General features: G+C 41.3%; 1 protein-coding gene across 1 annotated transcript in view; it reads right to left on the minus strand.

The window, feature by feature from the left end:
* Positions 1–16,265, minus strand: part of LOC309840053 (elongator complex protein 1-like) — a gene marked incomplete at both ends in the record, with an annotated part of 84,253 nt that extends 67,988 nt beyond the window's left edge. Inside the window, 13 exon segments of the mRNA XM_082682055.1 lie at positions 535–780; positions 3,951–4,044; positions 5,025–5,148; positions 6,217–6,284; positions 6,288–6,307; positions 6,616–6,635; positions 6,637–6,710; positions 9,261–9,346; positions 12,651–12,731; positions 13,397–13,478; positions 15,164–15,316; positions 16,116–16,184; positions 16,188–16,265. Of these exon segments, the coding sequence (XP_082538181.1) occupies positions 535–780; positions 3,951–4,044; positions 5,025–5,148; positions 6,217–6,284; positions 6,288–6,307; positions 6,616–6,635; positions 6,637–6,710; positions 9,261–9,346; positions 12,651–12,731; positions 13,397–13,478; positions 15,164–15,316; positions 16,116–16,184; positions 16,188–16,265 (1,195 nt within the window).
* Positions 16,266–16,755: the final 490 nt, after the last annotated feature.

Genomic DNA, 16,755 nt, shown 5'->3' on the forward strand with positions numbered 1-16,755 from the left:
GTTTCTTTCCCCTCACTAAACAAAAGCCCTCAACCTAATTAAAAAACACCAATCCAATCCGAGTACTAGGCAGATGTCTGTGACTTGAACTGAAGATACTGGAAAGGTACATAATTAGCAAGCATTATATCAAAAAACAAAGCAACACAATGGAGTGGTGTGAGAGTCAACAGAACGCTTTGTCAGGGCACAAAGACAAGGCTGACACACCAATGCCACAAGCCTACTGTTGTCTTCCTCTCCACCCAGGGTCAGAAATGTCAATGTCTTCAAAGCCCAGACAAGTAAATATGTAAAGGCCATGGTTGTAGTAGAAAAGGGAGTTGAGGGATGTGGGGGGGGAGAGGAGAGACTATGGTCCTCAGGGGAGTACACGCCTCACCTAAGGGTGTTCCCATCCAATCGAAACCAAAGCAAGTAAAAACAAACCAAACAACCAGAATAATCAATCAAATAAAAATCCTGCACTGTTTAAGTCAAACTACCACATCTGCAGGCTCCTGGCTCAGGTCCCTTGCAGGCCCATGGACACACTTTTCAGCTCCTTATTTCCATCAACAACAGCCACATTTGCCATGTCACTTAAATTATCTCCTGAGCTCCGGTCAGTCGTCCAGTGCCAGTCATAGCAGAGGTAATGCCAGCCTTGACAGAGAACATACAGCCGGTATGGGGTCACTGGGCCCCACATCAGGGACACAATCTCGCTCTCCCCACAGGTGCCGAAGGGCAGGCTTTGCTTGAGATACCAGTGATAGTTTCCAACAGTCCAGAGCTGAACTGCAGGGGAAAATGAAAAGGAGGCCATCAGAGGCAGGGGCCAGAGGACCAGACTTCGTACCACTTGCTAGAGAGGGATGAGGACACCTTTTTCTTTTTCAAATGACCCTTTCTGCTCAGCCTCTTCATTAAGATAATAATATTAACAATAATTGTTAAAGTATAGCTTTTCATGAGGACAAAATATTAAGCATCAACAAGGTCAGAAGCACACGTGTTCATTTCTGCCTCTACCTTCAAACCTTCATGATCATGATGATGGAAGGCTCCTACCATAGGACAGTGCTTTAGTGAGTTGTTTTTTTTCCCATAAAGACTTAGAAAGAAGAAAACTTGGCAATTAGATTAAAAGTATTAAAACACCCAATCCAAGAGCACTAGACTAGCATCACTATGTTGTATTACGCTTAAGATGCTTATTATTTTCTTCCAGGTGTTTTGCATGCAGTTATGTCCAAGGGAGATCAGCATGCAATTACCCTTAAAAGAACAAGACCAAGACCTGTAGAGTGCAGGAAACAGAAAGAAGTTGGTCAAAGAGTACAAACCTTCAGTTACAAGTTTCAGAGATCTAATGTATAGCGTGGTGACTACAGTTAACAATACTGTATTGTATACTTGAAAGTTGCTACGAGAGTAGATTTAAAATGTTCTCACCGGGCTTCCCTGGTGGTGCAATGGTTAAGAATCCGCCTGCCAATGCAGGGGACATGGGTTCGAGCCCTGGTCCGGGAAGATCCCACATGCCACGGAGCAACTAAGCCCGTGTGCCACAACTACTGAGCCTGTGCTCTAGAGCCCAAAAGCCACAACTACTGAGCCCGTGTGCCACAACTACCAAAGCCCACGTGCCTAGAGCCCATGCTCCACAACAAGAGAAGCCACTGCAATGAGAAGCCTGCGCACGGCAAGGAAGAATAGCCCCCGCTCGCCGCAACTAGAGAAAGCCCACACGCAACAACGAAGACCAACGCAGCCAAAATAAAGTTCTCACCATAACAACAAAAATGGTAATTATGTGAAGTGAAGGATGAGTTAATCAACCTTACTGTGGCAAACATTTCACAGTATATGCATGTATCAAATCATCACATTGTACCTCCTGAATGTACACGTTGCATGTCAATTATATCTCAATAAACCTGGGAAAAAAAGACCTAATCATGTCAAAGCCAACCTTTGTTAAACAGGTGACACACATAAATGAAGATTTTAATTATATTAAGGAATTTCTTTTCTTTAAACATCTCCCTGATCACTAATTCTTAACTCAGCAGTCACAGCAAATCCAACCTAGTTCTAGAACAAGGCTACTACAATACTTTGACCTAGCTTTGGGTTAAGTTAGACTACATGCTCATGCTCTGTGAAGACAGATGTTGTGGCTGTTCTTGCAGCAACACTTTTATCCTGAGCACATCACAGGGCCAGCCATTAACACCTGGTTAGTCAGTGGTTCTCAACTCTGGCTACACATTTAAAAAATCACCTGGGGACTTTCCTGGTGGCGCAGTGGTTAAGAATCTGCCTGCCAATTCAGGGGACATGGGTTCGAGCCCTGGTCTGGGAAGATCCCACACATCGTGGAGCAACTAAGCCTGTACGCCACAACTACTGAGCCTGTGCTCTAGAGCCTGCGAGCCACAACTACTGAAGCCTGTGCACCTAAAGCCCGTGCTCCACAAGAGAAGCCAACCCAATGAGAAGCCCGCGCACCGCAACGAAGAGTAGCCCTCGCTCGCCGCAACTAGAGACAGTCCGCACACAGCAACGAAGACCCAATGCAGCCATAAATAAATAAATAAATAAAATTATAAATAAATAAATAAATGTCAGTGTTTACCAAAAAAAATCACCTGGAAGCTTTTTTTTTTTAAATTAATACTGATGTATAGTCCCCATTATAACGCACTGAGAGCAACTCTGAGATAAGACATGGATAGCATTTTTTTTTTCTAAAGTTGCAGCCAGGGTTGAGAACTATTGTGTTGAATGAATAAATGAATGAATGAGCTTCTTAATAACATTTCAGTTAGTTCTATTGATTAAAACGTTTGAAAGCCACTCAGAAAATAATCAAGTAAATGAAAAGATTTATGAAAAAAATGTTCAGTGCACTATTGATGACAGTGAAAAATTACAAAACTTTAAACGTCTAACAACATAAGATTTAATAAACTGTAGCATAAATGAATATACAGCAAGTTAAAATGATACAGATAGATATCTGAAATGGAAATAGTTTGTGATACACTGTAAAAGCAAGTTACAAAACTGCAGGTATCATACCTACATATTTAACAAAAATGAGATCACAGCTATACTGAGATGTATACATAAAATCAGGAAGACAAGAAAATTTAAATAGTGATTATTACTGAGTGACAGAATTACGGAAGAACTTTTTTTCTTCCCATCTTTATTTTCTAATGCTTTCACATATTACATATACACTGAAAAATACTTATTTACAATTTGATTTACCATTTAAAAGCTACAGAAGATTCTTACTTATATCTAATCTCATTTCTCTTTCACTTCCACAGTATTCCTTTGGCTAGCATTTTGATTTGCTACATTGGTACCATCCATGAAGAGAAAGCACTGATGACTTGTGATGGTTAATTTACATGTCAACTTGGCTAGGCTATGGTGTCTAGTTGTTTGGTCAAACACCAGTCTAGATGTTGCTGGGAAGGAATTCTGCAGATGTGATTAACCTTTATAATCAGGTGACTTTAAGTACAGCAGACTATCCTCCATAATGTGGATAGATCTCATCCAAAGAGTTTATAGAGTCTTAAGAGCAAAAACTAAGGCTTCCCAGAGAAAAAGGAATTTTGTCTCAAGACTGTAACACAGAATCTTGTCCAAGTTTCCAGACTGTGGGCCTGTCCCACAGATTTTGGACTCAAGATTGCAACATCAACTCTTCACTGAATTTCCAACCAGCCAGCTTACCCTGATTCTATTTCTCTAGATACTCTGCCTGATACATAACTGAAATCCCTCCCATCAAAAGCTAACCACTCCCTCATCTCTACCTACCCCCCTCAGTTATCTTTGATTCCATTATAGGACTAAGTGAAAGGGATAAAGGAAACTCCACGGCCTACTACTTTCAATTACATTTTATGGGGCAGAAGGCTGAGATACTAGAGCTGTCTTACCATAGGTTTTTAGAGTGGAATTTTCTTCCCTCTGAAGGTCTTCCAGCCATACTGCAAGCACGGTGGAATCTGCATTCCAGAGAAGGTCATTAACCTAGTAGGGAAAAAAGACCTGTCACTGGCCTTTACGTATTTACCTCAAAATCTTTATGATAGCTAAATTCCCTGCTCTCACAAGTCAAATAATCCCACACTTGAGTTGATTCCTAGCTGTAAATTACTAACCTATGGAGTTATTAAACAAATCTCTGTCATCATATGTAGAGGACTTCAAAAAAATGCATTATGTTTAAATACTTAACCAAATGAAGGTGACATTTTTAGACAATCAGGGAAATTTGAATATGGACGAGGTATTAGGTAATATTAAGGAATTATTACTAATTTTATAAGGTGTGATAATGGAATTGTGCTCATATAAAGAAAAATGTTCTCAACTGTTAGAGAAATGAATATTGAAAATATGATTTTTAAAATTGAAACCCTAGGAAATTTTTACAAAGAGTGTGTGTGTGTGTGTGTGTGTGTGTGTGCGTGTGTGTGTGTGTGTGCGTGTGTGGGTGCGCCAGAGAGTGAAGAATAGATGAAAATAATTTTGCAAAATGCTGGTATATATCTGTTGAAAGTAAGTAATAGGTACATGGGGGTTCATTAAGCTCTTCTCTCAACTTTTAATATATTTAAATTTTCACACAATTAAAAATTACCATGATTTGTTTCTGCTCCAGCAAAGATCCAAATGGTACACAACCTCCTTAAGGTTTAAATGTTAAAAATGACAAGTATCTTTATCACTGGAAGAATTATGCTTTTCTCAAAGTGAACAATAAAAACTGACATTTTTATTTCCTTTCTGTGTTTTATCTAGGGTGAGGAAGGAATGCTATTTCTTCCCTGCAAAATCTCCTTAATAAAAACAATTTGGTGTGTAAAAAAAATTCAGTCATAGGAAGCCACTATTTTTATTACTGTCTACTCTGGGGCTTCTATTTACATAGCCATATCAAATACAAATCTTCTCTATAGCTGTGGAAAGTCCTCTAAATGTGATGGTAAAACAACTCAGGCACCTACCTTAACCTCATCTTTGAGGAAAGGAAGTGTAAAATGTCCATGGAGAAGTCCATTTTTCTCAAAAAACACAACATCCTGCTGATTGGGTTTATCTTGCATAGATGCAATCAAACTGCCTGAGGGCCTTAAAGCAAACCCAGAGTGTCAGAGCATCCAAAAGCTCATCCAGCTGACTAAGCACAAGATGAAATTCAGAGAAACAATTCTTTCAGTAAAAACAAAAAGCCTCCATCCAAGGAAGTTTTAAATCCCATGTTTCCTGGCAAGCAGTCACCCTAGTGTGGGACTGTATCTGCCCAGAGGACGTAGTGCCTTTTCCTGATTTGCACAAGGGCTCTATCTGCCCACAAAGACTCACAGATTTAGACTGCACTTGGGTGACTTTTTAAAAGAACCAATAAATTATTTAAACCATTCCCAGTATAATGTCCTATAAAACCATGAACTATTTCTTCAATTATATGACTTCAGCAACTCAGGTAGGTATTTTTAAAGACTTCTCAATCTACTGAAAACACCTTGATCGCCCCATATTGTTTACATTTGTCTCTAGTTTTAATTCAAATACATTTCTCTCTTTGCTCTGTCATCCAATTGCCACTCAAATATTGGTGGGAAACAGATGTCTAAAACCTAGAGACCTAGGTTTTGCCTGTAACAGATGCTACTGAGGCAGGAAATATTTCTTCTATCTATAATCAGGACAGCCATATATCACAAGCAGGTTGTGACCTGCACAATGGTACTAGGCCAACAGGTGAATCGGGCCCAAATCCAGCCCGCGTGTTCCTCAGCAAACAGGTCCCCTTAGTGTGGGAGTTTGTGCAGAGAAAGGAAGCCCTTTCCTAATTTTCACCAAAGCTCTGCTGCCCCACAGAAATTCACAGACTACAACTTTCCTTCTAAGCACCACTTTCTGTTTTACACAGTGGCTTCATGTAGGCCCTGCCGATAACCTACAAAACGTGTGGGCCTTGGAATGATGAGGTCTGTGAAGCTCAGAATCTACTATTCAAACCACATTCAGACTTCATGGAACTAAAAAAGAAAGATACAGGCTTACAGCCAAATGAGAAAAAGTAATTATCTCTTTGTGTTTTATAAACACCTACATTCAATAGGTACCACCACTCCCACCCTAGTACCAAGAAATTCTCTGGGAAGAAGTTACAAGGTTTCTTCTCCCACTCACTTCTGAGCCAGAGCAGGTCCCACTCCTGCCACAGGCTCACTGGCTGACTGTAAAGCAAACTCCCGGCCTCACACTCTGAACTTTCGAGCCCCTGTGTAGTAGATAGAGGGAGAAAAACAACAATGGCAAAACTTAAAGCATTGTGATAAATGTTGTCAAGTCCGAACTTCCAAACACCTTCCTTATTAATAAAAACTGTCATGGTTTCACAAAGCCAATTAGATGAATCTTGTTAAAAATTCGTATCCAACAGGTAGGAGGCTGGGCCAAATAGCCTCAAAGAACTCTTCTGATTCTTAGCTCTATATTCATTTAACACCTAAACCAGCACATCGTTACCTCATGGGTGTAATGAAAGAAAACTCTCAAAGCAAAAGGAAGAAAAATTTATTTCCATACCTGTCTCTGGGCAAACGACTCATAGCAAAAAACTCTCCATCACCACGCCAGGTAACTTGTGGTCTATGGTCATCCCAGGGCAAAGCAGACTCGTGCTAAAGAGAGGAAAAAACACAAATGTTACTGGGGGCCTTAAATGGCCCAGAACCAAACAAGCCTCAGGCTATTAAAGTTAAACCTTTTATATAAGGTTTAAGCTATCTAGAAATCGAGTTTCACAGAATCCTCAGGTACCCTTCCAGAAGGGCCCTTAGACCCAGAAGTCGAGAGAAAAGAACTTAACAAAGCAAAACAAAATCTTTCTCTGGGCGTTAAAAAGTGGCCTCCAAGCATAGCAACGGGGAAAAAGAGCTACAGATCTAGATATTAAAAATAACGAGCTGAGGGCTTCCCTGGTGGCGCAGCGGTTGCAAGTCCACCTGCCGATGCAGGGGACACGGGTTCGTGCCCCGGTCAGGGAAGATCCCACGTGCTGCGGAGCAGCTAGGCCCGTAAGCCATGGCCGCTGAGCCTGCGCGTACGGAGCCTGTGCTCCGCAAACGGGAGAAGCCACAACAGTGAAAGGTCCACGTACCGCAAAAAATAAATAAATAAAATGACGAGCTGAGGAATCTATCAGGTAACTATACAAGGAAATTTATGTTTGTCTAAATTTAAGCGGGTAGAGTTTCATTCACTGAGTAAACTTTGCAACGCTGCACAGAGGAGTTAAGAAGATGAGAGGAAGGTGGGCAGGGAAGAGCCAGAGGAGATAAAGCCAGCAGCAGTGATGAAAACACGGACAAGCTCCGCATTCTGCAGCACAGAAAGAAGAAAGGTTTCCAGTGCCACTTGCACCTCCGTCCCGAAAGCCTTGAAGACAGAAGCCAATTCTGTGGGGTTGGGGACAAATGACCACCTGAACATCCATCATCACATTACAGTGATAGGCTAAGTCGGAATGGTGCTAGTGCCACAAGCTGCACAGTAGGGAATACACAGCAGCCTAACAAGATTTATTCTCAATGAAATCGCCCTGTGGTATACACAAACTTCCTCCAGTGAAGGGTTAGGAGACAATATGAGTTACACGGAATGTAGCCAGAAATAAAGTAAGGATGGAAAATGTAACGGCAGGCAGTATATGATTTCATCTATCCTAGAAGGTCAGCTCAGGGAAATTTCCACATATAATATAGACAAAATGCTTCCATTTGCTCTGGCCTGCATCTGGGGATTATCCTCAATTCCTCTCTCTCTCTCTTACCCTACATCTGATCTATTATCAATAAATCCTGTAGCTCTATCTTCAAAATGTATCCAGAAAGAAGGAAAACATAGTTTCATCCAGGAAGGGAAATCAGAAAAAGAAAGACTAATATATACATATGTAGGAAAAGTATAAAAACATGCATGTGAATGATCAACAGTGAATGCAGGGCAGCAGCTCCTTCTGGGGAGGAAGGGGAAGGGTATCAGGAAGGGATACAGAGTGTTTCATTTCTGTCTGTGATGACTTATTTTTTAAAATGAATATTGGTGATAATTATTCTCTATGTGAAAAAAAAGAATAACAAAACAACTTGGCAATAGAAAGGAAAAAAGGATCTTTCTAGGATGACTCATTCCCTAAGGTCTCTAAACAACTTCAGTTTTACTAGAGCAGAAGAGATCTGTCCATTAACACGCTTTACCTGTGAAACAGAGCAGGACCCTATGGTCCCTCTCCACCCCATGTCCTCAGCCTGCCTTTTTTTTTTTTGCTGTACGAGGGCCTCTCACCGTTGTGGCCTCTCCCGTTGCGGAGCACAGGCTCCAGACGCGCAGGACCAGCGGCCATGGCCCACGGACCTAGCAGCTCCACGGCATGTGGGATCCTCCCGGACTGGGGCACGAACCCGTGTCCCCTGCATCGGCAGGCGGACTCCCAACCACTGCGCCACCAGGGAAGCCCTCAGCCTGCCTTTTGTCTGCAGAAAACCTTTAGCCAAACAATAAGTTTAATCAGAGAAGTGAGAAAATGCAGAAACAAAGGAAAACAGTCCAACATGACTACATAATAATAGTTTAGTCATTAAGCACAGTCAAGGACTTTTTTAGTTCCTCCTCAAGGGGTATAGATAATATTCTGAGCCATATCCTTTGAACTGTCTTATAGATACTGAAACCCCCACTGGGTGGAAGAAGTTAACTACATGATGACCAGACTGTGGCCATGACATAAGCTGCCACAAATCCAAGAATTGGCCTCAAAGAAATGGGAACAAGCCGACCCTGGAAGTAAAGACTAACTGTACTTAATAATAAGATGATGCTGGTCAGACCCCCACATCACCAATTTCAAGATGACTCTCAGAGCTGCCTGTACTGTTTCTGCATATAGCCCCCTCCCTCGGCCTATAAAAGCTCTTGCCCACTGGTTGTCAGGGAGGGGAGTCGGCCTTTGCACAAAAATCCGCCCCCAACACTCCCACCCCCCGGTTGCTGGCATCCAGCGGAATAAAGCAAACTTTCCTTTCCACCAACCTTGCCTCTTTATTGGCTTTAGAGTGGCGAGCAGCTGGACCCCACTTTTGGTAACACCTGGACACCTAAGAGCTCCTGGTGTGTAAGCAGAACTTCCATTTGTTCCAAAGAAAGTTCTTTATCCATCATACCAAGCTTACCATTTGCAGCTGAAAGGCGGCTTGCCTGCCTTCTGATCCATGGAACTGCGTCTCCTTCCTGCCCCAGCCAACAGTGATGAACTTGCCTAGAGAACAATTGAGTGAGAATATGCAAGATAACCAATAAGCTAAATAAAATAAAAGCAGTTTCATAGCTATTCTTCATGAAGTTGGGTCCTCTGAGACCTCTCAATAAATTGACCAGCAGTCAATATTTTAAAAACCTATGTTCCATATTATATGCTGAAGTGATTTTGAAGACGTTGAAATGCCCTTAGTTTGGAAAGAGCTCTACTGCCATCGTATATAAATTCCCTTGATGACAGTCAGCAATCCATCCCCACTTTACAAGGAGAATGAAACATGAAGAATCTATGCAATACGTCCACAGATAACAAAACATAAAACTCAAGAAGACAAGAGCTGGGAACAAAATTCCGATTGTAAGTGTTCAATCCACTAAATGTATCCAACCTCCCTGCTAGTGTTGGAAGAGACCATGATTATGGAATTCAACCACTCACAGAGACAGAGACCGAGACCCCCTAGTGACAGAGGCCAAAATTAGAACACAGGGCTTCTGCCTTCCAGGCTGGGCTTCTTTCTTCCAGGCTGGGCTTCTTTCTAAATTATAATGCTGATCTTACCTGAAATATAAAGTCAGAGTTGCTTGAAATAATGCAGCCTTCTGTTGCTGAAGGTAGGACTTAACATCCACCTATAAGACGTACTACAGAGATGCCCCTGAAAGCATTGGCCAGATCCAGGACCCAATATTTCCCTCCTATAACTGATGCTGATTCTGACGATGCAGGGCTGTTTATAATTCCTATAAATTATGGGTCAGCATGACCATTTCCTGTCTGCTCTGCTTGGGCACATCCAAGTATTGTAGTACCCCAAAGCATACCTTGCTGCTGTATACAAACAGTAGTGCCTATCCTGGTGCAGACCCCTGGGCTTCTATCCGAAAGTTTCCACAGAGAGATAAAGGGTCAAGGAGCAAAGCAAGACAACTTTTCCAGTGGGATCAGATAATAAGTGGTGGAGTTACAGCAGGAATCAGTAAACTACAGCCTGCATCTGCTTTTACAAATAAACTTGTATTGGAACACACTTCTTTAGGTACTGTCTTTTGAGTGTTTTCATACTACATCAGCAAAGTTGAGTAGCTGCGGCTTCCCTGGTGGCGCAGTGGTTGAGAGTCCGCCTGCTGACGCAGGGGACACGGGTTTGTGCCCCGGTCTGGGAAGATCCCACATGCCGCGGAGCGGCTAGGCCCATGAGCCATGGCCGCTGAGCCTGCGCATCCGGAGCCTATGCTCCGCAACCGGAGAGGCCACAAGAGTGAGAGGCCCGTGTGCGGCAAAAAAAAAAAAAAAAAAAAAAAGTTGAGTAGCTGCAACACAGACCATATGGCCTGAAAGCGGAAAACAGTTACTATCCAGTTCTTTACAGAACAAGTTTGTCGACACCCTGGTTAGAAGAAAAATATCTATTCACCACTCCACAGAGTGACTTTTTGTACTGACAAATACATTTCTGAGACCTAAGACCCTGACTTGGACTCCCTCTCCTTTGATTTACTCTATTAGACTTCTTATGGAAAAGTCGGTGGAATGAGCCAGGTCCAGAGCACTTTCCCATGCAAAGATGTGTTGGTTACTACCTCTATGACTACCCTCAAAGCTGGATGCCCCAGAGTCCCACCCTGGGCCCTAGATCCAGCACCATACCTGCTCCCTGAGCAGGCACATCTAATCCCAAGACTATAAAGATTCCCCACATGCCAATGACACCCAGTCCACAGCTCTGGCCTCTTCTGAGCTTCAGCCCCTTCTACTCACCTGCTTTACTTGGTGATCCCATACGGCCCTTAAACAAATCCAAAAAGGAACTCAACACCCACCCTTTACAGACCAGCACTTCCCCCACCTTCCCTCTCAGATATTTACATCTTTATTTCCACCACCTGAGCTTCTGGCTAGAGTCCTACTAAACTTTCTTCTTCACCTTACATACCCAAAGCCTATTTATTTCACTTTCTAAACTGGTACTTCTCAAACTAGCTAGGGCAGGAGGGGAACCATGCACATATATTCAAAAAAAGTTTCCCATAATTCCAAAAAATGTACTCCTATCCTCATTGAGAATCAAAATTTTCCTGCATTTTTCCCTTTTCTAGTCCCACACCCACCTTCTTTATCTCTCACCTGGATTCCTGTAGCAACCTCCTACCAGATAACCCTGTCTCGTCTCTTCCCTCTCCACCAATCAATCAATCTTGCATCATCAGAACCTTTAATGACTGATCTCCTATAACTTAATGTCCAAATTCCCTATCAAACTTAATCAAAATCCCTCCCCTTTATTTCATTCCACATCCATGTCCTGTCACTAGGTAATGCTGAAGTACTCATAGTTGCCTGAATAGGCCATGCTGTGTCAAAGGCTTCTATGAAACATCCCTGCCTTGGAATGAACTAATTCACTTGCTTGGACCACTCCCCCACCCTCAACCCTAATTTACCCAACACCAAATCAGCCAAAACTCAGCTCAAGTCGGCCTCTTCTGGGAAGTCTTCCATCCCCATTACTCCCTTTCTCTCCTTATGCTACCCTAATTCCTGCACATGCTGTTATTATTGACTCCTTAAGGGAAAAGATGAATTAGCCACAGCACCAAACACACTGCTGGGTTCATACTACCTACTCAAACATTATTTCTGAACAAACAAATTATTTTTGAATGAATAAATGAGTAGCACCTTTCTAAATGATTTCTTACTTAGTAGAACGAGAAGTCATGAGGTTAGACCTCAGCAAAAGTTAAAATACCATCTCCCCTATCCTTCTCCTCAATCAGGCCAGCTTCCTGGTGCCCTCAAGTTGGCCAGAGCTTCTTATACTCAATAAGCATCTCCCCTTCAATAGTTCCACAGCCTAATGCCCATATCACCTCAGCTAGATCTTAGCAAGAAAACAATATGATGGTTCCCATGAAAATTCAGGTCTAATCAGCAGGAACAAAAATCAGCTCTCTATCCTGCCTCTCTTGTCTTCTCCCCAAAACTGTACCTCAGAAATGCTCTCTTTATTCTAGCTAGTACAGTCCTTTCCATTAAACACCCCGGCTAAGCCTGTCCTGGGGTTTGGGCAACAACTACCCAGATGATTCTAAGCACAGATCCCTATTCCCCAAGTTATTGACCAAGCCAACTCTGAGACTTGGAGAGGCACCAGAGGTATGCCTTTTAAAATCTGGAATGAACTAAAGGAATTGGGCTATCAGACAGTGAATTAAGTAAGCGTTTAAGTTCTTTGGGCTTATGATGTGCCTATTAGTGTGCAAGACAAGTCACAAAATGTTTCAAACAAAGCTACACTTACTTTCACCAAAATCATCCTGGTGGATTTGCTGTTCCATGATTGGTTCAAACTCTTTTGTCACCATAATTAGGGTCTGTTGACCTTGGAGGAGCACAAACAAGAATGATTTTGTTCTCATTTAGCAAATCTGCCATTCCGTAAGTATCTATAGCACTGGAAGCTACTGAGCTGGAGTGGAGGAGCTTATAGTCAAAACAGGGAAGACAGAATTTATTCAAAATGTTCTGACTCTCATTTTTATAAAGAAGTTTTGACTGGGTACGTCACCTAGTGCTTATTCTCAGCTATTTATGTATGTCAAGCTAACATTAAAGTCCACATAGCCCTCCTCCACTAACTTCAACGATTTAGTCAGCAAGATATCTCTTCAAATGTATACCTCATCAGGGTGCTAGTTTGCAGAAACTCATCTGGAATGAAAAGACTTAAGGGAAAAAAATAGGACTGGGAGAGCAGTTCTTAGAATCAGTTTATTTTATGTAGCAACTCTTCCTCTTAGAGTAGATTAAATATTGCTGACTTTTAAACCATAACTATGGACCTTAGCAGCAACTTTTAAAAACAATATATTAAGAAGTAAAACTAAACTCAAAACCACCACATTCCCTATAGATTATCATGCTGGTATCCTTGTTCCAAGAAATGTTTTTTTTTTTGAAACCTAAGCACCCTAAAACTTAAGCCTGTGAGATATTAGGAGTCATGTTTTATAAAAGTCAAGAATTAGGGACCAGTGACATGCTTACCTGTGGCAAGAAGCACCAGTTCTTGGTCAGGACTCCAACTCATGACAGAGATACCACTGGCTACACTCCCGACACATTCCAGCTGAGAGAGACATTTCAAAATGTTAAGGGAGATATGAAAATATAAGCATCTCAGTAAATATTTACTATGACCTTAATCAAAACAATTAACAAAACACACAAAGGTGAAATTATTCAGTGAACACTTATTCAGTAACAGGTATTAAAAGACCAGGCATGATACAGACCATAGGGACTGGAGGTGACTACGGCCACTCCATTCCTCCCGTTAAGGAGATAAAAGAGAGATAAAAGATGCCTCTATAGCAGGGTTAGGGATGTAACCGAGGTCTCTGGGAATTAAGTGGGGGCCCAGAGCAGAGACTGACAAATGGCCCCGGAGAGTCCAGGAAAGCTTCTCTGAGGAGGTGCTTTGAAGGGTAGGAATAGGGCTAGGAGGAAGAGACTTGGGGGGGGGGGAAATGTGCAGTTAAAAAGAGCTGTTAAAAATCAGCTGCAACTAGAGCATAAGGTATATATACACACAGGAATGATGGGGGTGGGAGGTGAGGCTAAAAAGGAATTTGGGGAACAGATAGTGAAAGGTCTTATAAGGCACAATAAGGAACATGGATTCTGTCTTGCAGACACTGTGATGCCACAAGCATGGAGGATCAGCACCATCTGGTGGAGACCAATGGATTGGAGGAGCTCAGTAATTAGGAAAAAGTTCTACAAAATGTTTTGAAAGTAAAAGCATACCTTTTAAATGTGAGAAATACTAATTAAGTTATACTTGATGGCTTTGATATTTATCACCATGAACTGAGAACAAGATTTATTGTTTGACTAAATGGAACCGTTAAAAGCAAAGGTGCCAGAGTTAGACTGGCAGGGTTTAAATCCCACCTGATAACTGTTTGACCTTGGCCTAGTCATTTAAGCCCTCTGTGCCTCAATTTCCTCTTCTGAAGAATGGAAAAACAACAATCTACCTCATAAGGTTGTAGTGAAGATTAAATACAATTTTGCGTGAAAAACACTTGAAAAAGTGCCTGGCACATTGTAAACATTTAATAAATGTCAGCTGCTATTATTGTCCTATGATTAGTAATATGACTTGTGATACATCCATGTTAAAGAGATCACAACTAAGGGAGTAATCAACAAAGTTTAAAAAGCTGTCAAGAAGGTGAGGATAGAAATCCAGAAACTCAGCCTTATGCTAAGTAGAGAAGGAGGCAAATGGTTGAAATCTATCTTCTCTGGTAGTCACAAGATGTGCACATAATGATAGCATTATCACCTTAGCACCTGTAGTTCAGGGACTCTTAAAAGTTAGCCATCAAGGAGAGGCTTACTCGGCATTCATAAAAGAAAACATAAGCCATATAAACACTTCAAAGACTTCATAAATCGAGAAATAAAGGTTACAACTCAGGATCAGATTCTAGTAAGAGGTGAGCTATACCATACAAGAATGGCCAGGTTTGAGTTTTTGTTAAGTTCTTATTTGGAATGTTCTGATTGTTCTAATTAATAAATGCACTAGACAAAACTGACTTTTAGAAGAATCCTGAAATATAGCTAAAGCCATGCCAACAATTTTCTGTAAAGACTTATATAATGCAAAGACTTTAACTTGCAAAATGCTTAAATATTATGGCTCCTGACATTTTAAACTTCTACGAAAAACTAGTGACATGAAACAAAAAAAGGCATTTGAGGATGCCTAAGATTTCCTCCTCACTGGTCTCTTCCACTTACCTGGTGTGTGTTGAGATTGCAAAGTAGGACATCTCCAGAGGCTGTGGCCACACACACAGACTCGTGATCCAGCAACTCCTGAATACCAACAGTGCAGCCACTTCCATCCTCTGGGAGAAAGACTTCTGCCACCAAAGGAGTGTCATTTTTCATTTTTCACCTTTCACCAAAACAAACAAATGTGCAAATTAAGTCGATCTACTTTCAAAAACAATTCACAACACTTCCAGAAATACTTTTTAATGTTTCTTTTATAATATAAAAGCTTTCTAAAATGTTTTTTCCTAGATTAAAACCCAAACTTTCATTTGAGAAATATCACAACACTACCACCTTTAACACAAAACACAGTTAATATGACCTTTGTGGCACGCAAACATAAAAGCCTGGTATCTTTGAAAATATCCAATAAAACATGAAGCTGATAACTATGATTTCCTAAAATGGACACGGTATGGGGAAAGGGGACTAATAATGTAATCACCTAAAATACATTAGTAGCAAACTATAATTAAGGGAAGATATCAGAATCAACCTAAAGAGCTTTTAAATATACATAAGCTCAAGCTCCAGAAGTGAAGATTCTGATTTAGTTGGCATGAGATGGTGACTGAAACAGTTTAAAAAGCCCTACAGGAAATTTTCATCTGCATTCCCACTTAAGAACTGTTAATAGATAGTATTTACATGGTAGAAAGGGTAAAAAGTAGGGCACCCCCACAAAATACAATGTCAGAGTTTTGCCAACGTAGATTAAAACAGAAGCATACTAAAAGATAGGGTACTAGTTAAGTTATGCCTAATATGACATCAGTATAAAGCGAAGGGAGTATTCATTTGGCAGGACATAAATTCAGAAAGATTTAAAGGACATAGTATTTGGGGAAGCAAGTTTGGAAAAAGACAAGTCAAGAGTCATGCCAAGTGCTAGCATCCTCCATCAGTAACTTACCTCTCTTGTGACAGTGTCTACTTCTATCAGTCCATGTTCTGAGCCAAGGAGCACTGTGTCTTGTTCAGTTCAGAGAGAGAAGCACTGAGGTTTCCTTGGAGCCTGAATATCCCTGAACTCCAAGCTCCGAAATAACTTTAGATTTCTCATGATGAAGCGACTCCTGAAAGAAAAGTACAAATATCTCTCTTTTTAAACATCTTTATTGGAGTATAATTGCTTTACAATGGTGTGTCATTTTCTGCTTTATAACAAAGTAAATCAGTTATAAATATACATATGTTCCCATATCTCTTCCCTCTTGCATCTCCCTCCCTCCCACCCTCCCTATCCCACCCCTCTAGGTGGTGACAAAACACCGAGTTGATCTTCCTGTGCTATGTGGCTGCTTCCCACTAGCTATTTTACGTTTGGTAGTGTATATATGTCCATGCCACTCTCTCACTTTTTCACAGCTCCCCATATCCTCAAGTCCATTCTCTAGTAGATCTGTGTCTTTATTCCCATCTTACCCCTAGGTTCTTCATGACCTTTTTTTTTCCTTAGATTCCATATATATGTGTTAACATATGGTATTTGTTTTTCTCTTTCTGACTTACTTCACTCTGTATGACAGACTCTACGTCCATCCACCTCACTA

The sequence above is a fragment of the Grampus griseus genome, assembly GCF_964374135.1.
Source record: "Grampus griseus genome assembly, chromosome: X".
Lineage (NCBI taxonomy): Eukaryota > Metazoa > Chordata > Mammalia > Artiodactyla > Delphinidae > Grampus > Grampus griseus.